Genomic DNA, 21,322 nt, shown 5'->3' with positions numbered 1-21,322 from the left:
AATATCCTTCCACTTCCGGGCTTGCTACATGGCTCTGTTTTTAGCAGACTGTCGGTAATTTTAATATTATGATTTTTATACACAATGTTGTATGTATGTTTGAAGAAAGAAAAGTATACTTCTATATTCTATATTAACCAGCTTGTTAAGTTGTAATGGACCATGATGAACGAATATCCAAACCTGTCAGGCAAAAATTATGTTCAGTGACGTGTATTCATGGATGCCATTTTGTCTCTCTGTGTTTCATAAACGTCCTTCAATTCGCAAGAGGCTGAATGTATCTCACTGGAGAAAGCATCTCAGTGTACGAAACAGCACTCCTCTGTTTTAGTATGTGTAGCCCAACTATCTGGTTAAAAAGATTCTGACGTTGCCGCCCGTAGCATTGAATACAAGGGAAGCCAGCGAGCGTTTGGCCTCCCGTGATAAAAAAAGTATAAAATAATAGATAATCAGTGTTGAGTTAAACTGAGTGAGCTCAGCTGTGAATGTTCCTGGTGCACCAACAACAACAAAAAGTTGCATCCGTACTGGCCAATGACTATAACAGTGATTCTAATCCAACTGTAAATGTGTACATTGTCCCCTGGCCTGAGAGGATGGAAGTTCAATATGTAGCTAGATGTAGTAACGTTAGCCTAATGTTAACTAGTTGGCCTGGCGCATCGTTGCCCATGAAAGGAAGTTAGGCTAGCGAGCAAGCGTCTTAGCCAGGTAGCCTAGGATAACAAAAACTCAAAGCGTGTCCTGTTTGACAGACTCATAGACCATTCAAGGAACATGAAAGAGAGATTGATGGCATTGCTGGCATTTCTCTACAAGTAGGGTGAGTCAACATGCTTTTGTTTTTACTTGCAAGCATGCACACAAGCACGTACACAGAAATCTGTACCATGGGCTGCCACATCATTTTTAGCTTACGTTGATTGGACTAAGTCGTTTTTTGGTATCTTTTAGTTGTCACTGTATTAGACTAAGCATAGGTGATTTAGATGATGTTGAAATGGTGCTGGAATAGTGGAGGCAGCTCCTGTTTTCTTTGTGACTTGCGGTAACTTTCCGTGGTTCTAAATCAATAGTTGTTTAGTAGTCGGAAAATGTCAGAAACATTAACTTGCTTGAGTATGTTGTAGGTCATGTATTTGTTTGTTACATTCAATATGCTTTGTGGACTTCATCAGACAGATGTTGGCATGTTGCTTTCTGGTTTTGTGATGAAACACAGGTGTGGTTGAGTTCATTCTGCCACTGTGTCTTCTTATTGTGTAGGCCTTTAGGCCTATATATCATGGTGTCAAGGTATATGAACAGGTTATAAGAGCAAATGCAATTTTCACAACATATAGGTTGTAATATGGCTTTTTTCCCCCCTGGCTTGACTTCCCTGGTGATTTTACCCACACACCGCTACTGATGATGAGGCAACCCATTCCCACTTTTCAAACATGGTAGAAACAAACACAGTATCCTGCAATGCTTGCTGATAAACCTCTAGTTACTGCTGGTGGAGTGAGCCCTGTGCTCAACAATGCTTTCAAAATGGGTTAAAGTGGCAAATGATCGGATACCACAGGGGGCTGCTGAGAGGAGGACGGCTCACAATAATGGCTGGAACAGATGAAATTGAATGGCATCAAAAAACATGGAAACTATGGACTCCCAAGTGTCACAGCGGTCTAAGGCACTGCATCTCAGTGCTAGAGGCGTCACTACAGACCCTGGTTTGATTCCAGGCTGTATCACAACCGGCCGTGATTGGGAGTCCCATAGTGTGGCACACAATTTTTTTATTTTTATTTCACCTTTATTTAACCAGGTAGGCCAGTTGAACAACTTCTCATTTACAACTGCGACCTGGCCAAGATAAAGCAAAGCAGTGCTTCAAAAAACAACAACACAGAGTTACACGTGGGATAAACAAAAGTACAGTCAATAACACAATAGAAAATTCTATATACAGTGTGTGCAAATGGCATAAAGAGGTAAGGCAATAGGCCATAGTAGCGAAGTAATTACAATTTAGCAGATTAACACTGCAGTGATAGATGTGCAGATGATGATGTGCAAGTAGAAATACTGGTGTGCAAAAGAGCAAAAAAAAAGTAAATAAAAACAATATGGGGATGAGGTAGCTGGATGGACTATGTACAGCTGCAGCGATCGGTAAGCTGCTCTGACAGCTGATGCTTAAAGTTAGTGAGGGAGATATAAGTCTCCAACTTCAGTGATTTTTGCAATTCGCTCCAGTCACTGGCAGCAGAGAACTGGAAGGAAAGGCGGCCAAAGGTAGGTGTTGGTTTTGGGGATGACCAGTGAGATATACCTGCTGGAGCACGTGCTACGGAAGGGTGTTGTTAAAGTGACCAGTGAGCTGAAATAAGGCGGAGCTTTACCTAGCAAAGAGTTATAGATGACCTGGAGCCAGTGGGTCTGGCGACGAATATGTAGTGAGGACCAGCCAACGAGAGCATACAGGTCACAGTGGTGAGTGGTATATGGGGCTTTGGTGACAAAACGGATGGCACTGTGATAGACTGCATCCAGTTTACTGAGTAGAGTGTTGGAGGCTATTTTGTAAATGACATCGCCGTAGTCGAGGATCGGTAGGATAGTCAGTTTTACGAGGGTATGCTTGGCAGTGTGAGTGAAGGAGGCTTTGTTGCGAAATAGGAAGCTGATTCTAGATTTAATTTGGGATTGGAGATACTTAATGAGTCTGGAAGGAGAGTTTAAGTCTAACCAGACACCTAGGTATTTGTAGTTGTCCACATATTCTAAGTCAGAACCGTCCAGAGTAGCGATGCTGGTCGGGCGGGCAGGTGCGGGCAGCGGTCGGTTAAAAAACATGCATTTAGTTTTACTAGCGTTTAAGAGCATTTGGAGGCCACAGAAGGAGTGTTGTATGGCATTGAAGCTTGTTTGGAGGTTTGTTAACACAGTGTCCAAAGAAGGGCCAGATGTATACAGAATGGTGTCGTCTGCGTAGAGGTGGATCAAGGAATCACCCGCAGCAAGAGTTGATATATACAGAAAAAAAGAGTCAACCCGAGAATTGAACCCTGTGGCACCCCCATAGAGACTGCCAGAGGTCCGGACAACAGGCCCTCCGATTTGACACACTGAACTCTATCTGAGAAGTAGTTGGTGAACCAGGCGAGGCAGTCATTTGAGAAACCAAGGCTGTTGAGTCTGCCTGATAAGAATACGGTGATTGACAGAGTCAAAAGCCTTGGCCAGGTCGATGAAGACGGCTGCACAGTACTGTCTTTTATCGATGGCGGTTATGATATCATTTAGTACCTTGAGTGTGGCTCAGGTGCACCCGTGACCAGCTCAGAATTGGCCCACCGTTGTCCGGGTTTGGCCGGGGTAGGCCGTCATTGTAAACAAGAATTTGTTCTTAACTGACTTGCCTAGTTAAATAAAGGTTAAATTAAAATGAATAAATGTATTTGATACCATACCACTAATTCCGCTCCAGTCATTACCATGAGCCTGTCCTCCTTAATTAAGGCACCACCAACCTCCTGTGGCAGATACATAAGTCAATGTTAAATATTAAAATACCCTAAAAGATGTGATCTAATTCTGCACTAGACAGGATTCAAAACATCATAATGGTAAAAGGGAAAGGGGGATATCTAGTCAGTTGTACAACTGAAAGCATTCAACTGAAATGTGTCTTCCGCATTTAACCCAACCCCTCTGTATCAGAGAGGTGCGTGGGGGCTGCCATAATCAACATCCAAGTCTTCGGCGCCCAGGGAACATTGGGTTAACTGCTTTGCTCTGGGGCAGAATGACAGATTTTTACCTTGTCAGCTTGGGGATTCGATCCAACAACCTTTCGGTTACTTGCCCAATGCTGTAACCACGGGTGTGTTTAGAAGCTTTAGAGTGAGGAAACGACACAAAAAGTGAAGGGATCTAATTCTGCACTGAACAGAACTCGAAACATTAAAATAGTGTTTTCAACCATTTCCGGTAGTGCTCCCAGTCCCTGGCAAGGTGTTGCTCAACACTTGATTAAGTTGTGTTACAACACACCATGTAATGTTTCAAAACATCTCAGGATGAGGTGTTTCAATACTCCAGAAAAGGTTTCTTCTCCTTCAAGTTGGTGGCAGCTCAGTTGCCACTAGTTTTGGTGTTAATTTCATTTTGGTGTTCAAGCACTTCATTTCAACTGGAGTGACTGCGGTTCCGGATTTTCTGGAACCCGACTTGCCGTTGATATTGATTCGGTGATATCTACGCATGTGCGTTAAGTACAGTGGCTTCTGCCCAGTGCTTTGCTGCCGCTTCCCCCGGTTTCCACTAGTTACCACAGCCACAAAGTCAAATTGGCATTATATTAAAAGTGCATAAAAAATAATATGTTTTTTTTAAATCTTAATTTAATGTTAGGCATAAGGTTAGCAGTGTGGTTAAAGTGAGGATTTAATCAGATTTTAAGAGGAGAAACGGTAACTAGTGACAACTGCTTCCTCCTCACTGACATGTATGGGGAAACTTTATGTTGTACTCTAAAGATATGTCTCAAGCGTGATTTCATGTTCTTTTTCAGGATGGGTGTTGGGCTACACGCAGCTATCATGTTGTACACAACAGACATGATCATAAACTTTTTTTTTTTGTCCGTGACAAACAGTATATTTGGGCAAGCATATAAAATACAAGCAAGACACATGCAGGCAGTCACATACAAGCGATTATTTTCTCATTATCATCGCAAACATTGGCTAGTTCGTTTTTCAGTCACTCTGGCTACGATATGTCAGCATAACTATTAAGATTATCATCACATAGTATGCAGTCTAAAGGAAAAAGTTGACAAACGACGTGAGAAAAAATAGCGCCCCGGGCGATGCAAAACGAACTCGGTCATTATCAGCTGTTGTGCCAGAAATCCCCCCTTCGCTTGAACGCGCACGCACTCGATTCTTCATTACTGCTAGTAGCAGAAATTATTTTTAATTTGTGTCAATGATCAGGTTGGGGGCTGGTTTAATTTTTTTTTTTTATGGAGGTTTGATCGTGGGGGAAGGAAATTAGAAGGGGGAGGGGGTTGACAGGCAAGAAAATGGCCTTGCCGGAAGCCTCCCCCCTTCTAATTTCCTTAATTTTGTGGCTAGAGTCAAATACTTTCTGTGGCACACATCAGAGTCAAATGCTTTCTATAGAACAAACTTCGTCAGGAGGGATAGGCAACCAAAATGAATAATTAATGTATGTGTGTTATATTAAACAGAGGAGGGAGTAAAATGTAGGCAAGAAATAAACATTTCAGAACAACTACTAGTCAAATAAGACATGAGAGAGAGATGACGAATTTTGGCAAAGAGATTTATTTATAGACTAATACACACGAACCAAATAGCCAAACCGAAAAACGCAGACATTACTAGTGTCTCACGACCAACCGCCATAACAAATAAAGTGAAATGCAGCCTAACTTGATCATTGACAGCTGCCTTGAAGGACACAAATATAAGATCACTGAAATGTGGGCTAAACTGACAGCGTAGTGAAGCGCAGAGTGCATGCTGTAACACCGGTCCCTATACACATACACATAGGGGCCGTTCGGCTGCCCCGAGGTGGAACAGCTAGGTAGCCTACTACGGGTTGTAGTTGCATGATCATTGAGAAGCGAAATAGCAGTTAGTATGGCCTGTGTGCAGTGGCGGTTCTAGACCATTTCAACTGGGGGGGGGGTCAAGCTGGGGCCAGTTGTACTGTTAGAGGGGCCAGTTACATTAGACGTTATTGTTGTCAAATCGTTTTTCTTCACTGCATTAGCAGGCAAAAGACCATGTTCATAATCATCATCCTTGCCACTGTCTAATAACGGATGTAAAAAAAGAACGATAGCAAAAATGAATTATGTAAAAGTTATTTCATACCCCACATTTAGGGGGGCTACAAGGGGGTCCAAAATTGTTGTCACAGGGGCACTGCCCCCCCCCGAACCGCTGGTGCCTGTGTGTGGTTATAACGCAGATCGTTTTTTTTTTTGCCTCAACGCAAAAACTCAAGTGGGAAGTTACATCATTTTTTTTCAGGAAGTCAGGCTAGTGGCTATGATATGTCAACAGCTATAAAAATTAGCCTACATCATCACACAAAACGCTGATTGTGTAGGTGCTGTGTCCTGCTTGTGCCACCGCAATATCCTTAACAACAGACAGAGGTTGTATAGCCTTCAATAAATATTCCATATGGGTGGGAGACTGCATTTACAGTCCCGGCTTAATTTTAACAGTGTGTCATATTCACTATATAATGGTTATGTTCCAAATGGTACCCTGTTCCCTATATAGTGAACTATTTTTGACTAGAGTCCTAGTGTAGTATATGCAATAGGGTGCCATTCCCCCCAGAAATGTCCGGGAACTTGCAGGTGCCTGGGTGGAAGAGTGGAGTAACATCTCACAGCAAGAACTGGCAAATCTGGTACAGTCCATGAGGAGGAGATGCACTGCAGTACTTAATGCAGCTGGTGGCCACACCAGATACTGACTGTTACTTTTGATTTTGACCCCCCCCCCTTTGTTCAGGGACACATTATTCCATTTCTGTTAGTCACATGTCTGTGGAATTTGTTCAGTTTATCAGTCTCAGTTGTTGAATCTTATGTTCATAAAAATATTTACACATGTTACGTTTGCTGAAAATAAACGCAGTTGACAATGAGAGGACGTTTATTTTTTTTCCTGAGTTTAGTTTGGCAAAGTCCGCTTCAAACTTGCTCACCCCCCCGCCCCCCACCCCCCTCACCTCCCCCTCCTCACCCCCCCATCATAACATTGACAGACTGTGTGGTCATGATGAAGTGTTTGTGTGTGTTCAGTCAGTCCGTCCATCCGTTTCTCACTCTCACACTGAGCGACTAAAGCACATCTAATAATAGCAGGTAATCTCAGCAGGTTAGATGAAGGAACTGTGGCATCACAACAGGAAAGTGTCCAGAGTACAGTCCTGATTTTAATTAAGATGCCAAATACTAATTAGAAAGGTTTTTTTAAATCATAGATAGTGTCGTGTCTTTGGCTATGCCAGATTAAGTGATATTTCATGCTATTCTATACAATCCTTTCTCTGTAATTAATATTACCTGATTAAGCTAATCATGTAAATGTAATTAACTAGAAAGTCGGGGCACCACGGAAGAACGTTTATAGAGCCGTTATCTTCCGAATAAACTCTTAAAATACTTAGTAATCTTTTACATCGATAGCCGTCATCTTAATCATCTTATTTTCAGTCTCATAATGAAAGTTGTAAATTCTTGGTTATCTTCACGAACCCTGGCTAACAAGTTGAATCAGCAATACAAAACTGGGTTTAATCATTTATTTACTAAATACCTAAACCAATCACACAGAATTACAAATACACAGAATACAATGATGTCATACAGAAAACATCCCTGGTGGACGGAACATGTATGAAAGCTGGTTACACAAAGGAAAGGGGGTTGGGCTTGAATGAAAGAGCGGGAAGACTTAGGAACAAAGAAACAGCAGCTATGCTATCGTAAATACATTATCTTATGCATTACTAAATTACCGCCCATTTGGAAAAGGAAAATGCAATAAATATTTACTCTGAGCTGCGCTTCGGTAGATTGGTCGTAGATGCTGGCCGGGTTGGCCAACAGATATTCCTGTCCTCAGAAGAATGTCTCTGGTGGTACATTGGCTACGTGGTGGTATCTTCGTCTGTTTGTTAGACTGGATCCATCGTCCGTCCTTTCCTAGCCCACGTCTACAGCGGCCGCTGCTAACTCAACGGCTAGGAAGTATCACTTCTGTAGTGAATAAGCTCAAAGTTCATACCTTTCGCCACCAAAGCTCACGCCGAGGTTGGCTTAGTTCTGTACTTGACGTGGGTCCTTCTAACGTAGAGGCTGCACACCTCACGTACTGGAACATGTGGTTATCTTTTCGTCAAAGGCTTATATAGTGGAGAGGGGGAAGGATGTGTTTCATCGTTTATAACCCCTGTCTCTTCACAGGGTTGGGCCACTGATCAAGCAGGCACTTTCCTTATGAAAACCCAATTCTCTCATTTGGAAGCTAAAATTACATTTAATCTCCTAACAAACAATTTCAATATCAAACATTTCAATTGCATAACAATTCCATGTGACTCTCATAACTAGAGGGTGTATACTTTCCCAGGTACAGTTTATGTCATCCTGTCATCAGTCATAATGTCTCAGATGACAACCGAACTGACATCCATACTCATTACGTTCCAAAGCATATTTCCAACTGGTTTTATTACCAAAATATGGTTCCTTTCCCCATTTGTTTGATGTTCCCAGACTCTCTATATTTAACAGGACAGCAGTCCTTCAGGACAGCAGTCCTTCAGTAGGGTCAGAAAGAGAGGGGAAGGGAGAAAGGTATTTATGGGGGGGGTCATAAACCTTACCCACAGGCCAACGTCATGACAATAGTATTACAGTTAAAGCTTTCAGGTCTCAAAGTTCAAAACCCTGTAAAATACGTTTTGGTTATTCTTTTTTGTGATTGTTGGTTATGTTTAGTGATGCTTCATCCCTAAGGTGAAAACTCAGTCAGAGTGACTTACAGGGCAGATGATCAATGGGGCCTCGTTTTTACCATGTGTATAATAAAAGGGATAGATTTTCTCAGTGAAGGTGCAGCCAGTAAAAGAGTAGATATGTGACAAGGCTTCCACATCATAAAAGGAGACCTCTCCCTTCTCATAATCCACAAACACCCCTACCTTCTGGGGCTTCTCTCTCAGGGATAGAACGACAACTTCCTTATTGTGGGCCTCGTACGTCTCCCCATCCCAAAACCCCACAGTCCACAATCCATTCCCCGGAGAGAATGTAAAAGACCCCTTCCTGTTGATGGATTCTTTTGCCACTCCTAAAGTCCATTCAGTCTTTTCCTTTACCTGCACCTCATAGTAGAATCTCCCTAAGGAGAAACCCTCCTTTCCCAGGACACAGATGCCAGCATTAAACCTCTCTGGGTTGTCAGGGAGTTTCTGTGCTCTGTCTCCATACCTCACTTGTTTCCCATCACCAGACACAATAAGCCAGAGATGTGCTGTATCAGGATCAAAAGTCACATCTACTGCACACTGCCTGATTCTCTTCAGCTTGATTTCAGGCAACTTCTCCATCTCTTTATTGAGTGTCTTCCCTAGCTCAGACACAGCTCTCATCACAGTACTCACACACAGATTCTTGTTTACACTGATCTCAGACCAGTTCTTGGTAGGTGGAAGGCTGCAGAGGGATGGAGAACTCTGGAGGAGGTGGAGGTGGTCCTCAGTGTGTGACAGCTGATCTAGTTCAGTGCTTTTTCTCTGTAGCTCAGTGATTTCCTGCTCCAACTCTTTGATAAACTCTTCACCCTGCCTCTCTACCGCTTTCTGCTTCTTCTCAATCACCTCGATGAGCTCAGCCTGGCTTTTCTCAATGCACCGCACCAGAGCAGTGAAGACCTCCACACTATGTGCTATGCCTTTCTCTGTATCTCTCTTGCTGAGGTCCCCTGAGTGTTTGATCTCCCGAATCTTCTGCTTTCGTTCCTGGATCATCTGCTGCACTTTCCCCTTAGTCTTCTCCAGCTGAGCCTTCCTCTCTCCACACTCTTCCTCTATAGGGACAGTCTTGTGAGTCTTGTGGTCTGTCTCAGTGCAGATCTGACACACACACGTCAGGTCTCTCCTGCAGAACATCTCCAGGGGTCTGCTGTGTCTCTGACACACCTTGTCTTCCAGGTTGTCCGTGGGGTCGATCAGCTTGTGTCTCGTCAAGGCTGCCACTCTCTGATGAGGCTCCAGGTGAGTCTCGCAGTAAGAGACCAGACACACCAGGCAAGACTTCAGGGCCTTGCGCTCACCCTCAGTGCAGACATCACAGGACACTACTCCTGGTTTGGTGAGGTGTAGTTCAACTTCTGGGGTGATGGTTGTGACTTTAACTGGAGACAACTTCTTGAGCTGAGCAGCCATTTTGGAAGTGATTTACGCTGAGATCAGGTCTCCTGTCAAAGGTATTTTTACACAGTGGACACTCACAGAGGTCAGTGGTATGCCAGTATCCACTGATACAGGCCTTGCAGAAGTCGTGTCCACATGAGAAGGTGACTGGGTCAGTGAACTCATCCAGACGGATGGAACTGGAGCTTCTCTTAAGACAGGATAACGCTGGAGGATGCCGTTATTAGGAACAAACCAAAAAAGTGATGTCAAACTATTGTAATACACAGTTGATCATATGCATTCGGGAAAGTATTCAGACCCCTTGACTTTTTTTTCACATTTTGTTACGTTACAGCGTTATTCTAAAATGGATTAAATCTTTATTTATTTTTTTATTATCAATCTACACACAATACCCCATAATGGCAAAGCAAAAACATGTTTTTAGAAACGTTTGCAAATTTATTACAAATAAAAAACAGATACCTTATTTACATAAATATTCAGACCCTTTGCTATGAGAATCAAAATTGAGCTCAGGTGCATCCAGTTTCCATCGATCATCCTTGAGATGTTTCTACTACTAGATTGGTCCACCTGTGGTAAATTAAATTGATTGGACATGACTTAGGAAAACTGCTAAAAATAGCGCCGGAGAGGATGGCTGATGTTTTACATGCTCCTAACCAACAGTGCTATTTTGTTAGTAGTTTTGTGTTGTTTATAACTTGTTTTTTAAACCTATTTTGTACATAATGGTGTTGCTACTGTTAGGGTTTAACCAACTATTTGTTAGCATAACCTATATAAAATAACAGAGCAGCTATGCTATAATAATAAGTATATAAACTATAGATAATTGAATACTGCTATATGTTAGAGGAAGTGGCTCATGTGATGGTGGGTCATGTGGAAAGAATGCTGATGCTGTAAAAACAGGATTTTCTGTAGAATAATAGCAATAACAGGATATGGGTGAAATGTATATGCAGGGGGGTGTAAGGGTTTTAGAGAACTGTGCATTGTGCAGTCACAAGATGAGACATCCGCCAGAGACAATAGCTACGCCAGGAAGCAGGAGTGCGTCTAGAGGTTGGGACCAACCTGCACGCCAACGATAGGCTGGAATAAGTCTAAACCATACCCTAGCCTCTACTATGACAGGCCCTCAGGGAGAGAGAACTAAGTCTGTCAAGTATTTAAAGAAGAACTTATGATGTCATTCCAGTTCTCTGTCTGCCCTGCGTGGTGTTACAGTGAGCCCGTATATACGAACAACATATTTACCATTCAAGTGTTTGCATTAATTAAAGTAAAAAGAAATCAGAAGTTACTCTGTGCTGACTATTTTCTGATACCAGATTCGAATTGACGCGGCCCAACACTACCATCTCGTATGACCAGTCACCCAAGTCAGAGACTGTCTAGGACTAAAAGGCTCCTTGTCAGCTTCTACCCCCAAGCCATAAGACTGCTGAACAGTTTACCAGTCCGGTGGCCTTTTGATTAACGTTGAAATTGGCCCCCCCCATTTGGTTTTTATACTGCTGCTACTCGCTGTTTATTATCTGTGCATAGTCACTTCACCTTTACCTACATGTACAAATTACCTCTAACCTGTACCCCCGCACACTGACTCGGTACCGGTGCCCCCTGTTTATAGCCTTGTTATTGTTATTTTATTTTGTTACTTTTTATTATTTTTTACTTTAGTTTTTTGGTAAATATTTTCTTAACTCTTCTTGAACTGCACTGTTGGTTAAGGGCTTGTAAGTAAAGATTTCACAGTAAGGTGTATACTTGTTGTGTTCGGCGCATGTGACATGATTGATTTGATTTGGAAAGTTACACACCTGTCTATATAAGGTCCCACAGTTGACAGTGCATGTCAGAGCAAAACCAAGCCATAAGGTGGATGGAATTGTCCGTAGAGCTCCGAGACAAGATTGTGTTGATCTGGGGAAGGCTACCAAAACCTTTCTGCAGCGTTGAAGGTCCCCAAGAACACAGTGGCCTCCTCCATTCTTAAATGGAAGAAGTTTTGGAACCACCAAGACTCTTCCTAGAACTGTCTGCCTGGCCAAACTGAGCAATCGGGGCAGAAGGGCCTTGGTCAGAGAGATGACCTGAATGCCAAGCGTCTGGAGGAAACCAGGCACCGCTCATAACCTGGCCAATACCATCCCTATGGTGGTGGTGGCAGCATCATGCTGTGGGGATGTTTTTCAGCAGCAGGGACTGGGAGACAAGTCAGGATTGAGGGAAAGATTAACCTTCTCCAGAGTGCTCAGGACCTCAGACTGGGGCGAAGGTTCCCCTTCCAACAGGACAACAACCCTAAGCACACAACCAAGATAACACAGGAGTGGCTTCGGAACAAGTCTAGACTTGAACGCAATCTAAGATCTCTGGCGAGACCTGAAAATAGCTGTGCAGCGATGTTCCCATTCCAACCTGACAGAGCTTTAGAGGATCTGCATAGAATGGGAGAAACTCCCCAAATACAGGTGTGCCAAGCTTGTAGCGTCATACACAAGAAGACTCAATGCTGTTACCACTGCCAAAGGTGCTCCAATAAAGTACTGAGCAAAGGGTCTGAAAACGTGATATTTTTTTTCTTTTTTTTAAATACATTTGCAAACATTTAAAAAAAAGTGTTTTTACTTTGTCATTACGGGGTATTGTGTGTAGATTGATGAGGAAAAATAACAATTTAATTCATTTTAGAATAAGGCTGTAACGTAACAAAATGTGGAAAAAGTGAAGGGGTCTGAATAATTTCCGAATGCACTGTATATTGTAAGCATTTGTGGCGATGTTCTCACATATAAATCCTTGCATATTAAGATATTTCCTGAAGTTGAATACTAATGTATTAGGCGGTTAACGTGCACAGGTTCAGTATGAAATAAGTTAATACATATATATAAATCACACAAACAAGTATTAGCTTAGCATAAGTGTTTGCTCCTTCTCCTCCTCCCTCCTTACCTAAGTATTTTGTCTTCCAAGCAGAGAACAGGGGACAGTGATTCTACAACTGACTTACTCTTTTGTTCAGGTTTTCCAGTTGAGTTTCACTTCAGCAAAGTGATGTCACTAAGCCCTTCCCTGCATTCTACCATTTCCTACCACGTTGACTTCTGCTCTTAAAGGGATAGACCCTCTGAAATTGATGGCACTTTTAAAGCATGACTCTTTGACTCAAATATAATGGTGGTACAAGTCAAACACATCAGTCCTGTCTCAACTTAAATGGTATCATCAGAATTGACATTGGATAAAAGTACAGACCCAGAGTGTCAAAATGGCATATCATGTACTGCAATTGGAGGAACAAGGGGAAAGTAATGCTGCTTTGAAATTTGATAAATTTGTAACCCCACTTTTGAGAAATGCCCCTTGAAAAGTTTTGGTTGAGTTTTTACACTTTGTTCACAACCATTCAGCATTGTTCACACGCTCTGAAACCTTTTCTCCACCGATCTCTTTAAGGATTCACGTGAGGCCATGTGCTAAACAGAGCGAGTAGTTTAGTAAACAACCAAAGATTTCTAAAATAAAAGTGGTTAAAGTAGTAGCCTACAATAAGGAACAACTCCAGGTAAAAAATACACTTTATAAAGAACGTAAGATCAATAAAAGTAGTGCCAATCATGTTGGAGGTCAATTAAATAATCAAAACATGCTTTACATACCAAGTATTGTTGTATCCTTGTAGAGACGCCACACCGCTGCTTTTGTCACATGAGATGGCGGCAGCTTTCCACCAAAGTGTTTGTGTCTTGGGTGGAGTCCTGGTTACACTATTGCATTATCCTCTGCATAGATGTTGATGAAGTTCACAACTCGCTGCAAGTCCTCATGCTTCAGGTGTAACCTGTGCTTGCTCGGCCCGGCTCGCTTTTTGATGGGAGGCATTAGATCATTCTCCTTGTATGATTGGTGGAGGAGAGTTAGACGTGTTCTGCTGATGCTGAAAAACAAATCCCAGATATAAATATTTTGTAATTATTACACAAGGCCTACCCAGACACACTTTTCTAAATTGATGGATGTGAAAGAGAGGCTACAACCAGCCACGTCTAGCTAAGTGGAGGGGTCTCTATTGTCTAGACCTGTTCACATGTCATCAAATACAATAGATGGACATAATCACCTCCAGACACACCTGGTTAAGTTGGTGGGTCATGTAATCATCTGGCAAAGTGGAGTCTTTTTGTTTAGACTAACTAGCTAAACAATGAACCATGATCCCAACCCACACTACTAGCAATACAAACAGAATGCCATAGCTTGCCACCATGCATGAAATTATGTGTTATGAATCTACAGGTAGCTCAAAGCTAACCAGCTAGGTTCAATGTTAGCTAGCTAGCTAACAGTACGCTTTAACGTGCAATGAAAACAACTTTCTGACAAAATTTGAAACGTATAAAATCTGAAATGTTTCACAGTCATGGTTGCCATTAGTTTGAAGATGTAATCCGTGTTTTATACAACAGCCTTCTGTGTTCTCTTTTCAACTTCGTCCGCATTTGCAATCAAAACGTCAGAATGTTCTACGTCACTTTCTCATACTCCTCTTTTCACCGGGCATTCCACTGATTTCAACTCAGTCAACTTCTTTCGTGATAACAACACTGTTGATCTCCGTTTCTTCCCCATCACTGTCATCAGAAGACTCTACAACGTCTGGATGAATGAAAATGTTTTTACTTTAAGTCAGGGATTTCCTCATCGTCTGATTCATTTTCAGTAAGAGAGTCAGCATGGTACGATCTTCCTCCAGAAAGTAGTCCATCACAACTTTTTCCCACTGATCTTTGTCGATAGCGCCTGCTAAATTCAGGGAAGCAATGTTGTTGAGAGTAGTAGCAACACTTTTGCAGTTCTCCATGGCAATATCTTTCATAAAGCAAAGATTCTCCTTCTTCTTTGGAGATGAACGGCAGATGGCATCCAATATGTTGCATTAACGCCCCCAACTGGACTATAATATAAATCCATTATACTTTGTGATAACTTTTTTTTTTTTAAACATTCTTCCAACTAACCCTACACTCATTAAAACCCACTACCCCCTAACACTACTTTGAACCTATCTGCTCCTGCACCATGCCCTGTATCTCTTCTGAAGTCAAATCTCGTATGGCCAAATACTTCTCTGCAGCTGCCACCACAAAAATCTATTTTCTGTCATTTCCGTTCCATTTCTGCGGTACAGTTAACCATTGCTAAGAAGCCAACCTTACTGAAGCAAATATCACTTGTTGGCTTATCCCTCTGTTCTGGCACAGATCTATTACTCACAAGGATCCTTTCAGGATCCCTCACCCTTGACCCATCCTCTTCTACTTTCTTCACTGCCTCAGCATATGACACCTTCTGCGCTACACTGACTCTAGCCACATCAACCTGCCTCTCTCGCACCAGACACTTCCAATCCCCAGCAACATGAGCACCCCTACAGTTGACACACACAACTTTATCCACCGAAACTACACAGTCTTCTATCCCATGCCCTCCTGCACACTTCCCACATCTTGGAATCTCCCTCCTACAAACTGCTGCAACATGACCATAAACGTGGCACCTGAAACACTGCAGTGGATTCAGCACAAAAGCTCTAACAGGATAACTGATATGTCCTAACATGACTTTGTCAGGTAAAGACTGACTCAACTCAAGAACTGACTCCTCTGTTTCACCACGCTCACCACCGGGTCTGTATCGCACCAAACGGCGGCATCACAAACACCAGGAATGTTCAACTTCAATTGCTCCACCTCCACACTTAACGCTACCCTAGAAATCACTCCTTTCAATGGTGCCCTGTTCCTAAGAGCAAAGCAAGAAACAGATCTTGACCCAAGTTGCATGACACGGAACACCCACTCCCTCTGGTCAGAAGAAACACAAACAAATATCACAACTCTACTACAGGTTACCTTCACTGATTCATCTCCTTTCTTACCCTCCCTGAAACTACAAATGGATCCGCCAAAGGGCAAAGATCCACTTTCTCCAAAAATGTCACTCCTACTGGACCAGATTCTTCTTGATCATGTCCATTGATGCCAGGCTCAGGTTCCGAGATTTTCACCACACCTTCCACCTCACTTAACTCGCCTTCATTCACTTCTATTTCACCTCCAGAACTTGGTTTGGCACTAGCCTCACTCTGTTTGCAGTTGACACCAATCTTCCACATTTTTATTGCTATCTTCCTCAAATTCAAATCCAACCTCTGCTTTCCTTATTCTCTTCAACCTCTTCTTTCTCTTTTTTCCTCCTCCATTCCTCCTCAGGAATCCACCTTTCTGTGTCCATGTCCCAATATTTCTCTTCCCCTCTGACTTTGCTTGCGGCCCGGTGGCGTCCCGACTTAACCTCATCTCATAATCATCCTGCTCACCTCAGAAACGTGTTTTCTCCAGGTGCTGACATTTTGAGAGCATGAGCCTTCTGTCTGATTGAGCGCAAAATGTTTAGTTGCAACAGAAACCGTTTACTCCCTTGTCCAAAAAAACTCTCATTAGTGGAATAAACTTCCCTAAACAATCGGTAGCGAAGGTTACCTGAGCAGCTCATGTTATTGACAGAAGCCTGCGACATGGCAGACCAATCAGAACTCATCTCTCGGCATGTCCAGTACACCCATTAGCTCAGCCAATCAAATCAAATCAAATTGTTTAGTCACATGCTCCCCGAATACAACAGGTGTAGACCTTACAGTGAAATGCTTACTTACGGGCCCCTAACCAACAACGCAATTAAAAAAGAGAAGAAAAAGAATAAGAATAAAAAATTAAAGTAAGAAGTAATTAAAGAACAGCAGTAAAATAACAATAGTCAGACTTTATACAGGGGGGTACTGGTACAGAGTCAATGTACGGGGGCACTGGTTAGTTGAGGTAACTGAGATAATATGTACATGTAGGTAGAGTTATTAAAGTGACTATGCATAGATGATAACAACAGAGAGTAGCAGTGGTGTAAAAGGGGGGGGGGGGGGCAATGCAATTAGTCTGGGTAGCCAGCAATGCAATTAGTCTGGGTAGCCATTTCATTAGATGTTCAGGAGTCTTATGGCTTGGGGGTAGAAGCTGTTTAGAAGCCTCTTGGACCTAGACTTGGTGCTCCGGTACCGCTTGCCGTGCGATAGCAGAGAGAACAGTCTATGACTAGGGTGGCTGGAGTCTTTGACAATTTTTAGGGCCTTCCTCTGACACCGCCTGGTATAGAGGTCCTGGATGGCAGGAAGCTTGGCCCCAGTGACGTACTGGGCCGTACGCACTACTGTAGTGCCTTGTGGTCGGAGGCCAAGCAGTTGCCATACCAGGCGGTGATGCAACCAGTCTGGATGGTGCAGCTGTAGAACCTTTTGTGGATCTGAGGACCCATACCAAATCTTTTCAGTCACCTGAGGTGGAGTTTGGTCCTCTTTTTCCGGTAGTCCACAATCATCTTCTTTGTCTTGATCACGTTGAGGGAGAGGTTGTTGTCCTGGCACCACACGACAGGCTCTCTGACCTATAGGCTGTCTAGTTGTGTCATCAGCAAACTTAATGATGGTGTTGGAGTCGTGCTTCGCCATGCAGTCATAAGTGAATATGGAGTACAGGAAAGCACTGAGCACACACCCCTGAGGGGCCCCTGTGCTGAGGATCAGCATGACAGATGTGTTGTTACCTACCCTTACCACCTGGGGGCGGCCCGTCAGGAAGTCCAGGATCCAGTTGCAGGGGAAGTGTTTAGTTCCAGTGTCCTTAGCTTATTGATGAGCTTTGAGGGTACTATGGTGTTGAACGCTGAGCTGTAGTCAATGAACAGCATTCTCACATAGGTGTTCCTTTTGTCCAGGTAGGAAAGGGCAGTGTGGAGTGCAATAGAAATTACATCATCAGTGGATCTGTTAGGGCGGTATGCAAATTGGAGTGGGTCTAGGGTTTCTGGGATATTGGTGTTGATGTGAGCCATGACCAGCGTTTCAAAGTACTTCATGGCTACAGACATGAGTGCTACGGGTCGGTAGTCATTTAGGCAGGTTACCTTAGTGTTCTTGAGCACAGGGACCATGGTGGTCTGCTTAAAACATGTTGGTATTACAGACTCGGACAGGGAGAGGTTGAACATGTCAGTGAAGGGACTTGCCAGTTGGTCAGCTCATGCTCGCAGTACAGTACACATCCTTGTAATCCATCTGGCCCTGCAGCATTGTGAATGTTGTCCTGTTTAAAGGTCTTACTCGCATCGGCTGCAGAGAGCGTGATCACACAGTCTTCCGGAACAGCTGGTGCTCTCATGCATGTTTCAGTGTTATTTACCTCAAAGCGAGCATAGAAGTAGTTTAGCTTGTCTGGTAGGCTCGTGTCACTGGGCAGCTCTCGGCTGTGCTTCCCTTTGTAGTCTGTAATGGTTTGCAAGCCCTGCCACATCCGACGAGCGTCAGAGCCGGTGTAGTACGATTCGATCTTTGTCCTGTATTGATGCTTTGCCTGTTTGATGGTTCGTTGGAGGGCATAGCGGGATTTCTTATAAGCTTCCGGGTTAGAGTCCCACTCCTTGAAAGCAGCAGCTCTAGCCTTTAGCTCACTGCGGATGTTGCCTGTAATCCATGGCTTCTGGTTGGGGTATATACGTACAGTCACTGTGGGGACGATGTCATCGATGCACTTATTGATGAATCCGATGACTGATGTGGTGTACTCATCAATGCCATCGGAGCAATCCCGGAACATATTCCAGTCTGTGCTAGCAAAATAGTCCTGTAGCTTAGCATCTGCTTCATCTGATCACTTTTTTATTGATTGAGTCACTGTTGCTTTCTGTTTTAATTTTTTGCTTGTAAGCAAGAATCAGGAGGATAGAATTATGGTCAGATTTGCCAAATGGAGGGCGAGGGAGAGCTTTGTATGCATCTCTGTGTTTGAAGTGAATGTGTTCCAGAGTTCTTTGCACATTTAACATGCTGATAGAAATTTGGTTAGACCGATTTCAATTTCCCTGCATTTAAAGTCCCCGGCCACTAGGAGCGCCACCTCTGGGTGAGCGTTTTCCTATTTGCTTATTGCTGAATACACCTCATTGAGTGCGGTCTCAGTGCCAGCATCAGTCTGTGGTGGTATGTAGACAGCTATGAAAAATACAGATGAAAACTCTCTAGGTAGATAGTGTGGTCTACAGCTTATCATGAGATACTCTACCTCAGGTGAGTAAAACCTTGAGACTTCCTTAGATATCGTGCACCAGCTGCTATTTACAAAAATACATAGTCCGCCGCCCATTGTCTTACCAGAGGCGAGGCTGCTGTTCTGTCTTGCAGATACAGCGTATAACCAGCCAGCCATTGATGATGTTGTCGTTCAGCCACGACTCCGTGAAGCATAAGATATTACACTTTTGAATGTCCCGTTGGTAGTTTAATCTTCTGTGATGGTCATCGATTTTATTTTCCAAAGTTAACACATTTGCTTTGCAGAATGGAAGGCAGTGGGGGTTCATTCGATCGCCTACGAATTCTCTGAATTCATGGCTAGCGGGAAGGTTCTTTGCTTTTTCCTTGGCTAAATCAACTAGGTTTGTAATTTAACAATTTTATTTGTATTTACAGATGACATACAAGTTTGTTATTAAGACACATGAAAGTGCACATGTTCCTGAAGGCATTTCAATTAATGACACTCAAATGCCTTTCCTGTGAAGTAGTGACGTCCTTCATATGCTCAGCTTTTTCAAACGGGTCACATACTGTATACACTGAGTATACAAAACATTAAGCTCTTTTCATGACAGACTGATCTCTTATTGATGTCACCACTTTAATCAGTGTAGATGAAGGGGAGTAGACAGGTTAAAGAAGGATGACGTGTCTTTGAACGGGGTATGGTAGTAGGTGCCGGGTGCACCGGTTTGAGTGTGTCAAGAACTGCACCACAGCCGGGTTTTTCACTCTCAACTGTTTCCCGTGGGGATCAAGAATGGTCCATTACCCAAAGGACACCCAGCCAACTTGACAAAACTGTGGGACCAGCCACCTTGACACAACTGTGGGACCAGCCAACCTGACACAACTGTGGGACCAGCCAACTTGACAAAACTGTGGGACCAGCCACCTTGACAAAACTGTGGGACCAGCCAACTTGATGCAGATGTGGGACCAGCCAACTTGACACAACTGTGGGACCAGCCAACTTGATGCAGATGTGGGATTACCCAACTTGACACAACTGTGGGACCAGCCAACTTGACGCAACTGTGGGACCTGCCAACTTGACGCAACTGTGGGACCTGCCAACTTGACGCAACTGTGGGACCAGCCAACTTGACGCAACTGTGGGACCAGCCAAATTGACGCAGCTGTGGGACCAGCCAACTTGACACAACTGTGGGACCAGCCAACTTGACAAAACTGTGGGACCAGCCAACTTGACACAACTGTGGGACCAGCCAACTTGACAAAACTGTGGGACCAGCCAACTTGACAAAACTGTGGGACCAGCCAACTTGACACAGCTGTGGGACCAGCCAACCTGACACAACTGTGGGACCAAATTTCAAAGTATTTGGTTACTTCTCTGTATCGTTCCAAGGTTAAGTTTAGGCATTAATGCAGAATTGTTAAGGTTAGGCGTTGACTCTGAATGGTTAAGGTAAGGGTTAACATTTGGGATAGGCTTAAAACAAAAATGTCAAAAACAACTTTCTATCGCTGGATTTAAAACATGTCACCTGTGTAGCGAGAGGCCGAAGCTTACGCCCATCTACCATCCTCTTCCACAAAATCCCAGCAAAACCTACTTCAAGGTAACTGCTCTCACTGTTGCCCCTAGTGACCGGGTTCCACGTCATCTCCCGACGTCCTCAGACATGGATGGACGTCGAAAACTGACTTGCATCACGGGTGACCTGCCTGATGTTTGTCCCGAAGTATTACTTGACTGTAGAGATTGTCTGGAACTGAGCCATTTGGAACGTGTTGTAGAGTGTCAATCATGGAATCTTGAGAATGGCTATAGATGGCTGGATGAGGTGAGAGTTGTACTGAGGATGAAGACTGAGGTGTGTGTGTGTGGAGGGGCGGGTGTGTGTGTGTGTGTGTGTGTGTGTGTGTGTGTGTGTGTGTGTGTGTGTGTGTGTGTGTGTGTGTGTGTGTGTGTGTGTGTGCACATGTGTCCGTGTTCATATCTGTGTGTGTGTGTGTGTGTGTGTGTGTGTGTGTGTGTGTGTGTGTGTGTGTGTGTGTGTGTGTGTGTGCGCACACGTGTCCGTGTTCATATCTGTGTCTGTGTGTGTGTGCGCATTTGTGTTCCCAGCTAAATCAATACAACTCCCCCTGGCA

General features: G+C 43.5%; 2 protein-coding genes across 2 annotated transcripts in view; one reads left to right on the top strand and one right to left on the bottom strand.

Moving 5' to 3' along the window:
- Positions 1–21,322, top strand: part of LOC106571069 (regulator of G-protein signaling 6) — a 119,963-nt gene that overhangs the window by 7,170 nt on the left and 91,471 nt on the right. The gene's annotated exons all lie outside the window — the stretch shown is intronic.
- On the bottom strand, positions 8,233–13,077 carry LOC106571070 (zinc finger protein RFP). The gene is made up of 2 exons (XM_014143734.2): positions 12,970–13,077; positions 8,233–10,203 (listed from the first exon to the last, which is right to left on the bottom strand). The coding sequence occupies exon 2, from the start codon at positions 10,006–10,008 to the stop codon at positions 8,587–8,589; it is 1,422 nt and encodes a 473-aa protein (XP_013999209.2). The 5' UTR covers positions 10,009–10,203; positions 12,970–13,077; the 3' UTR covers positions 8,233–8,586.

This window comes from Salmo salar, chromosome ssa15 (genome assembly GCF_905237065.1).
Source record: "Salmo salar chromosome ssa15, Ssal_v3.1, whole genome shotgun sequence".
In the NCBI taxonomy this organism is placed as follows: domain Eukaryota; kingdom Metazoa; phylum Chordata; class Actinopteri; order Salmoniformes; family Salmonidae; genus Salmo; species Salmo salar.
This window is presented reverse-complemented; position numbering and strand designations above follow the sequence as displayed.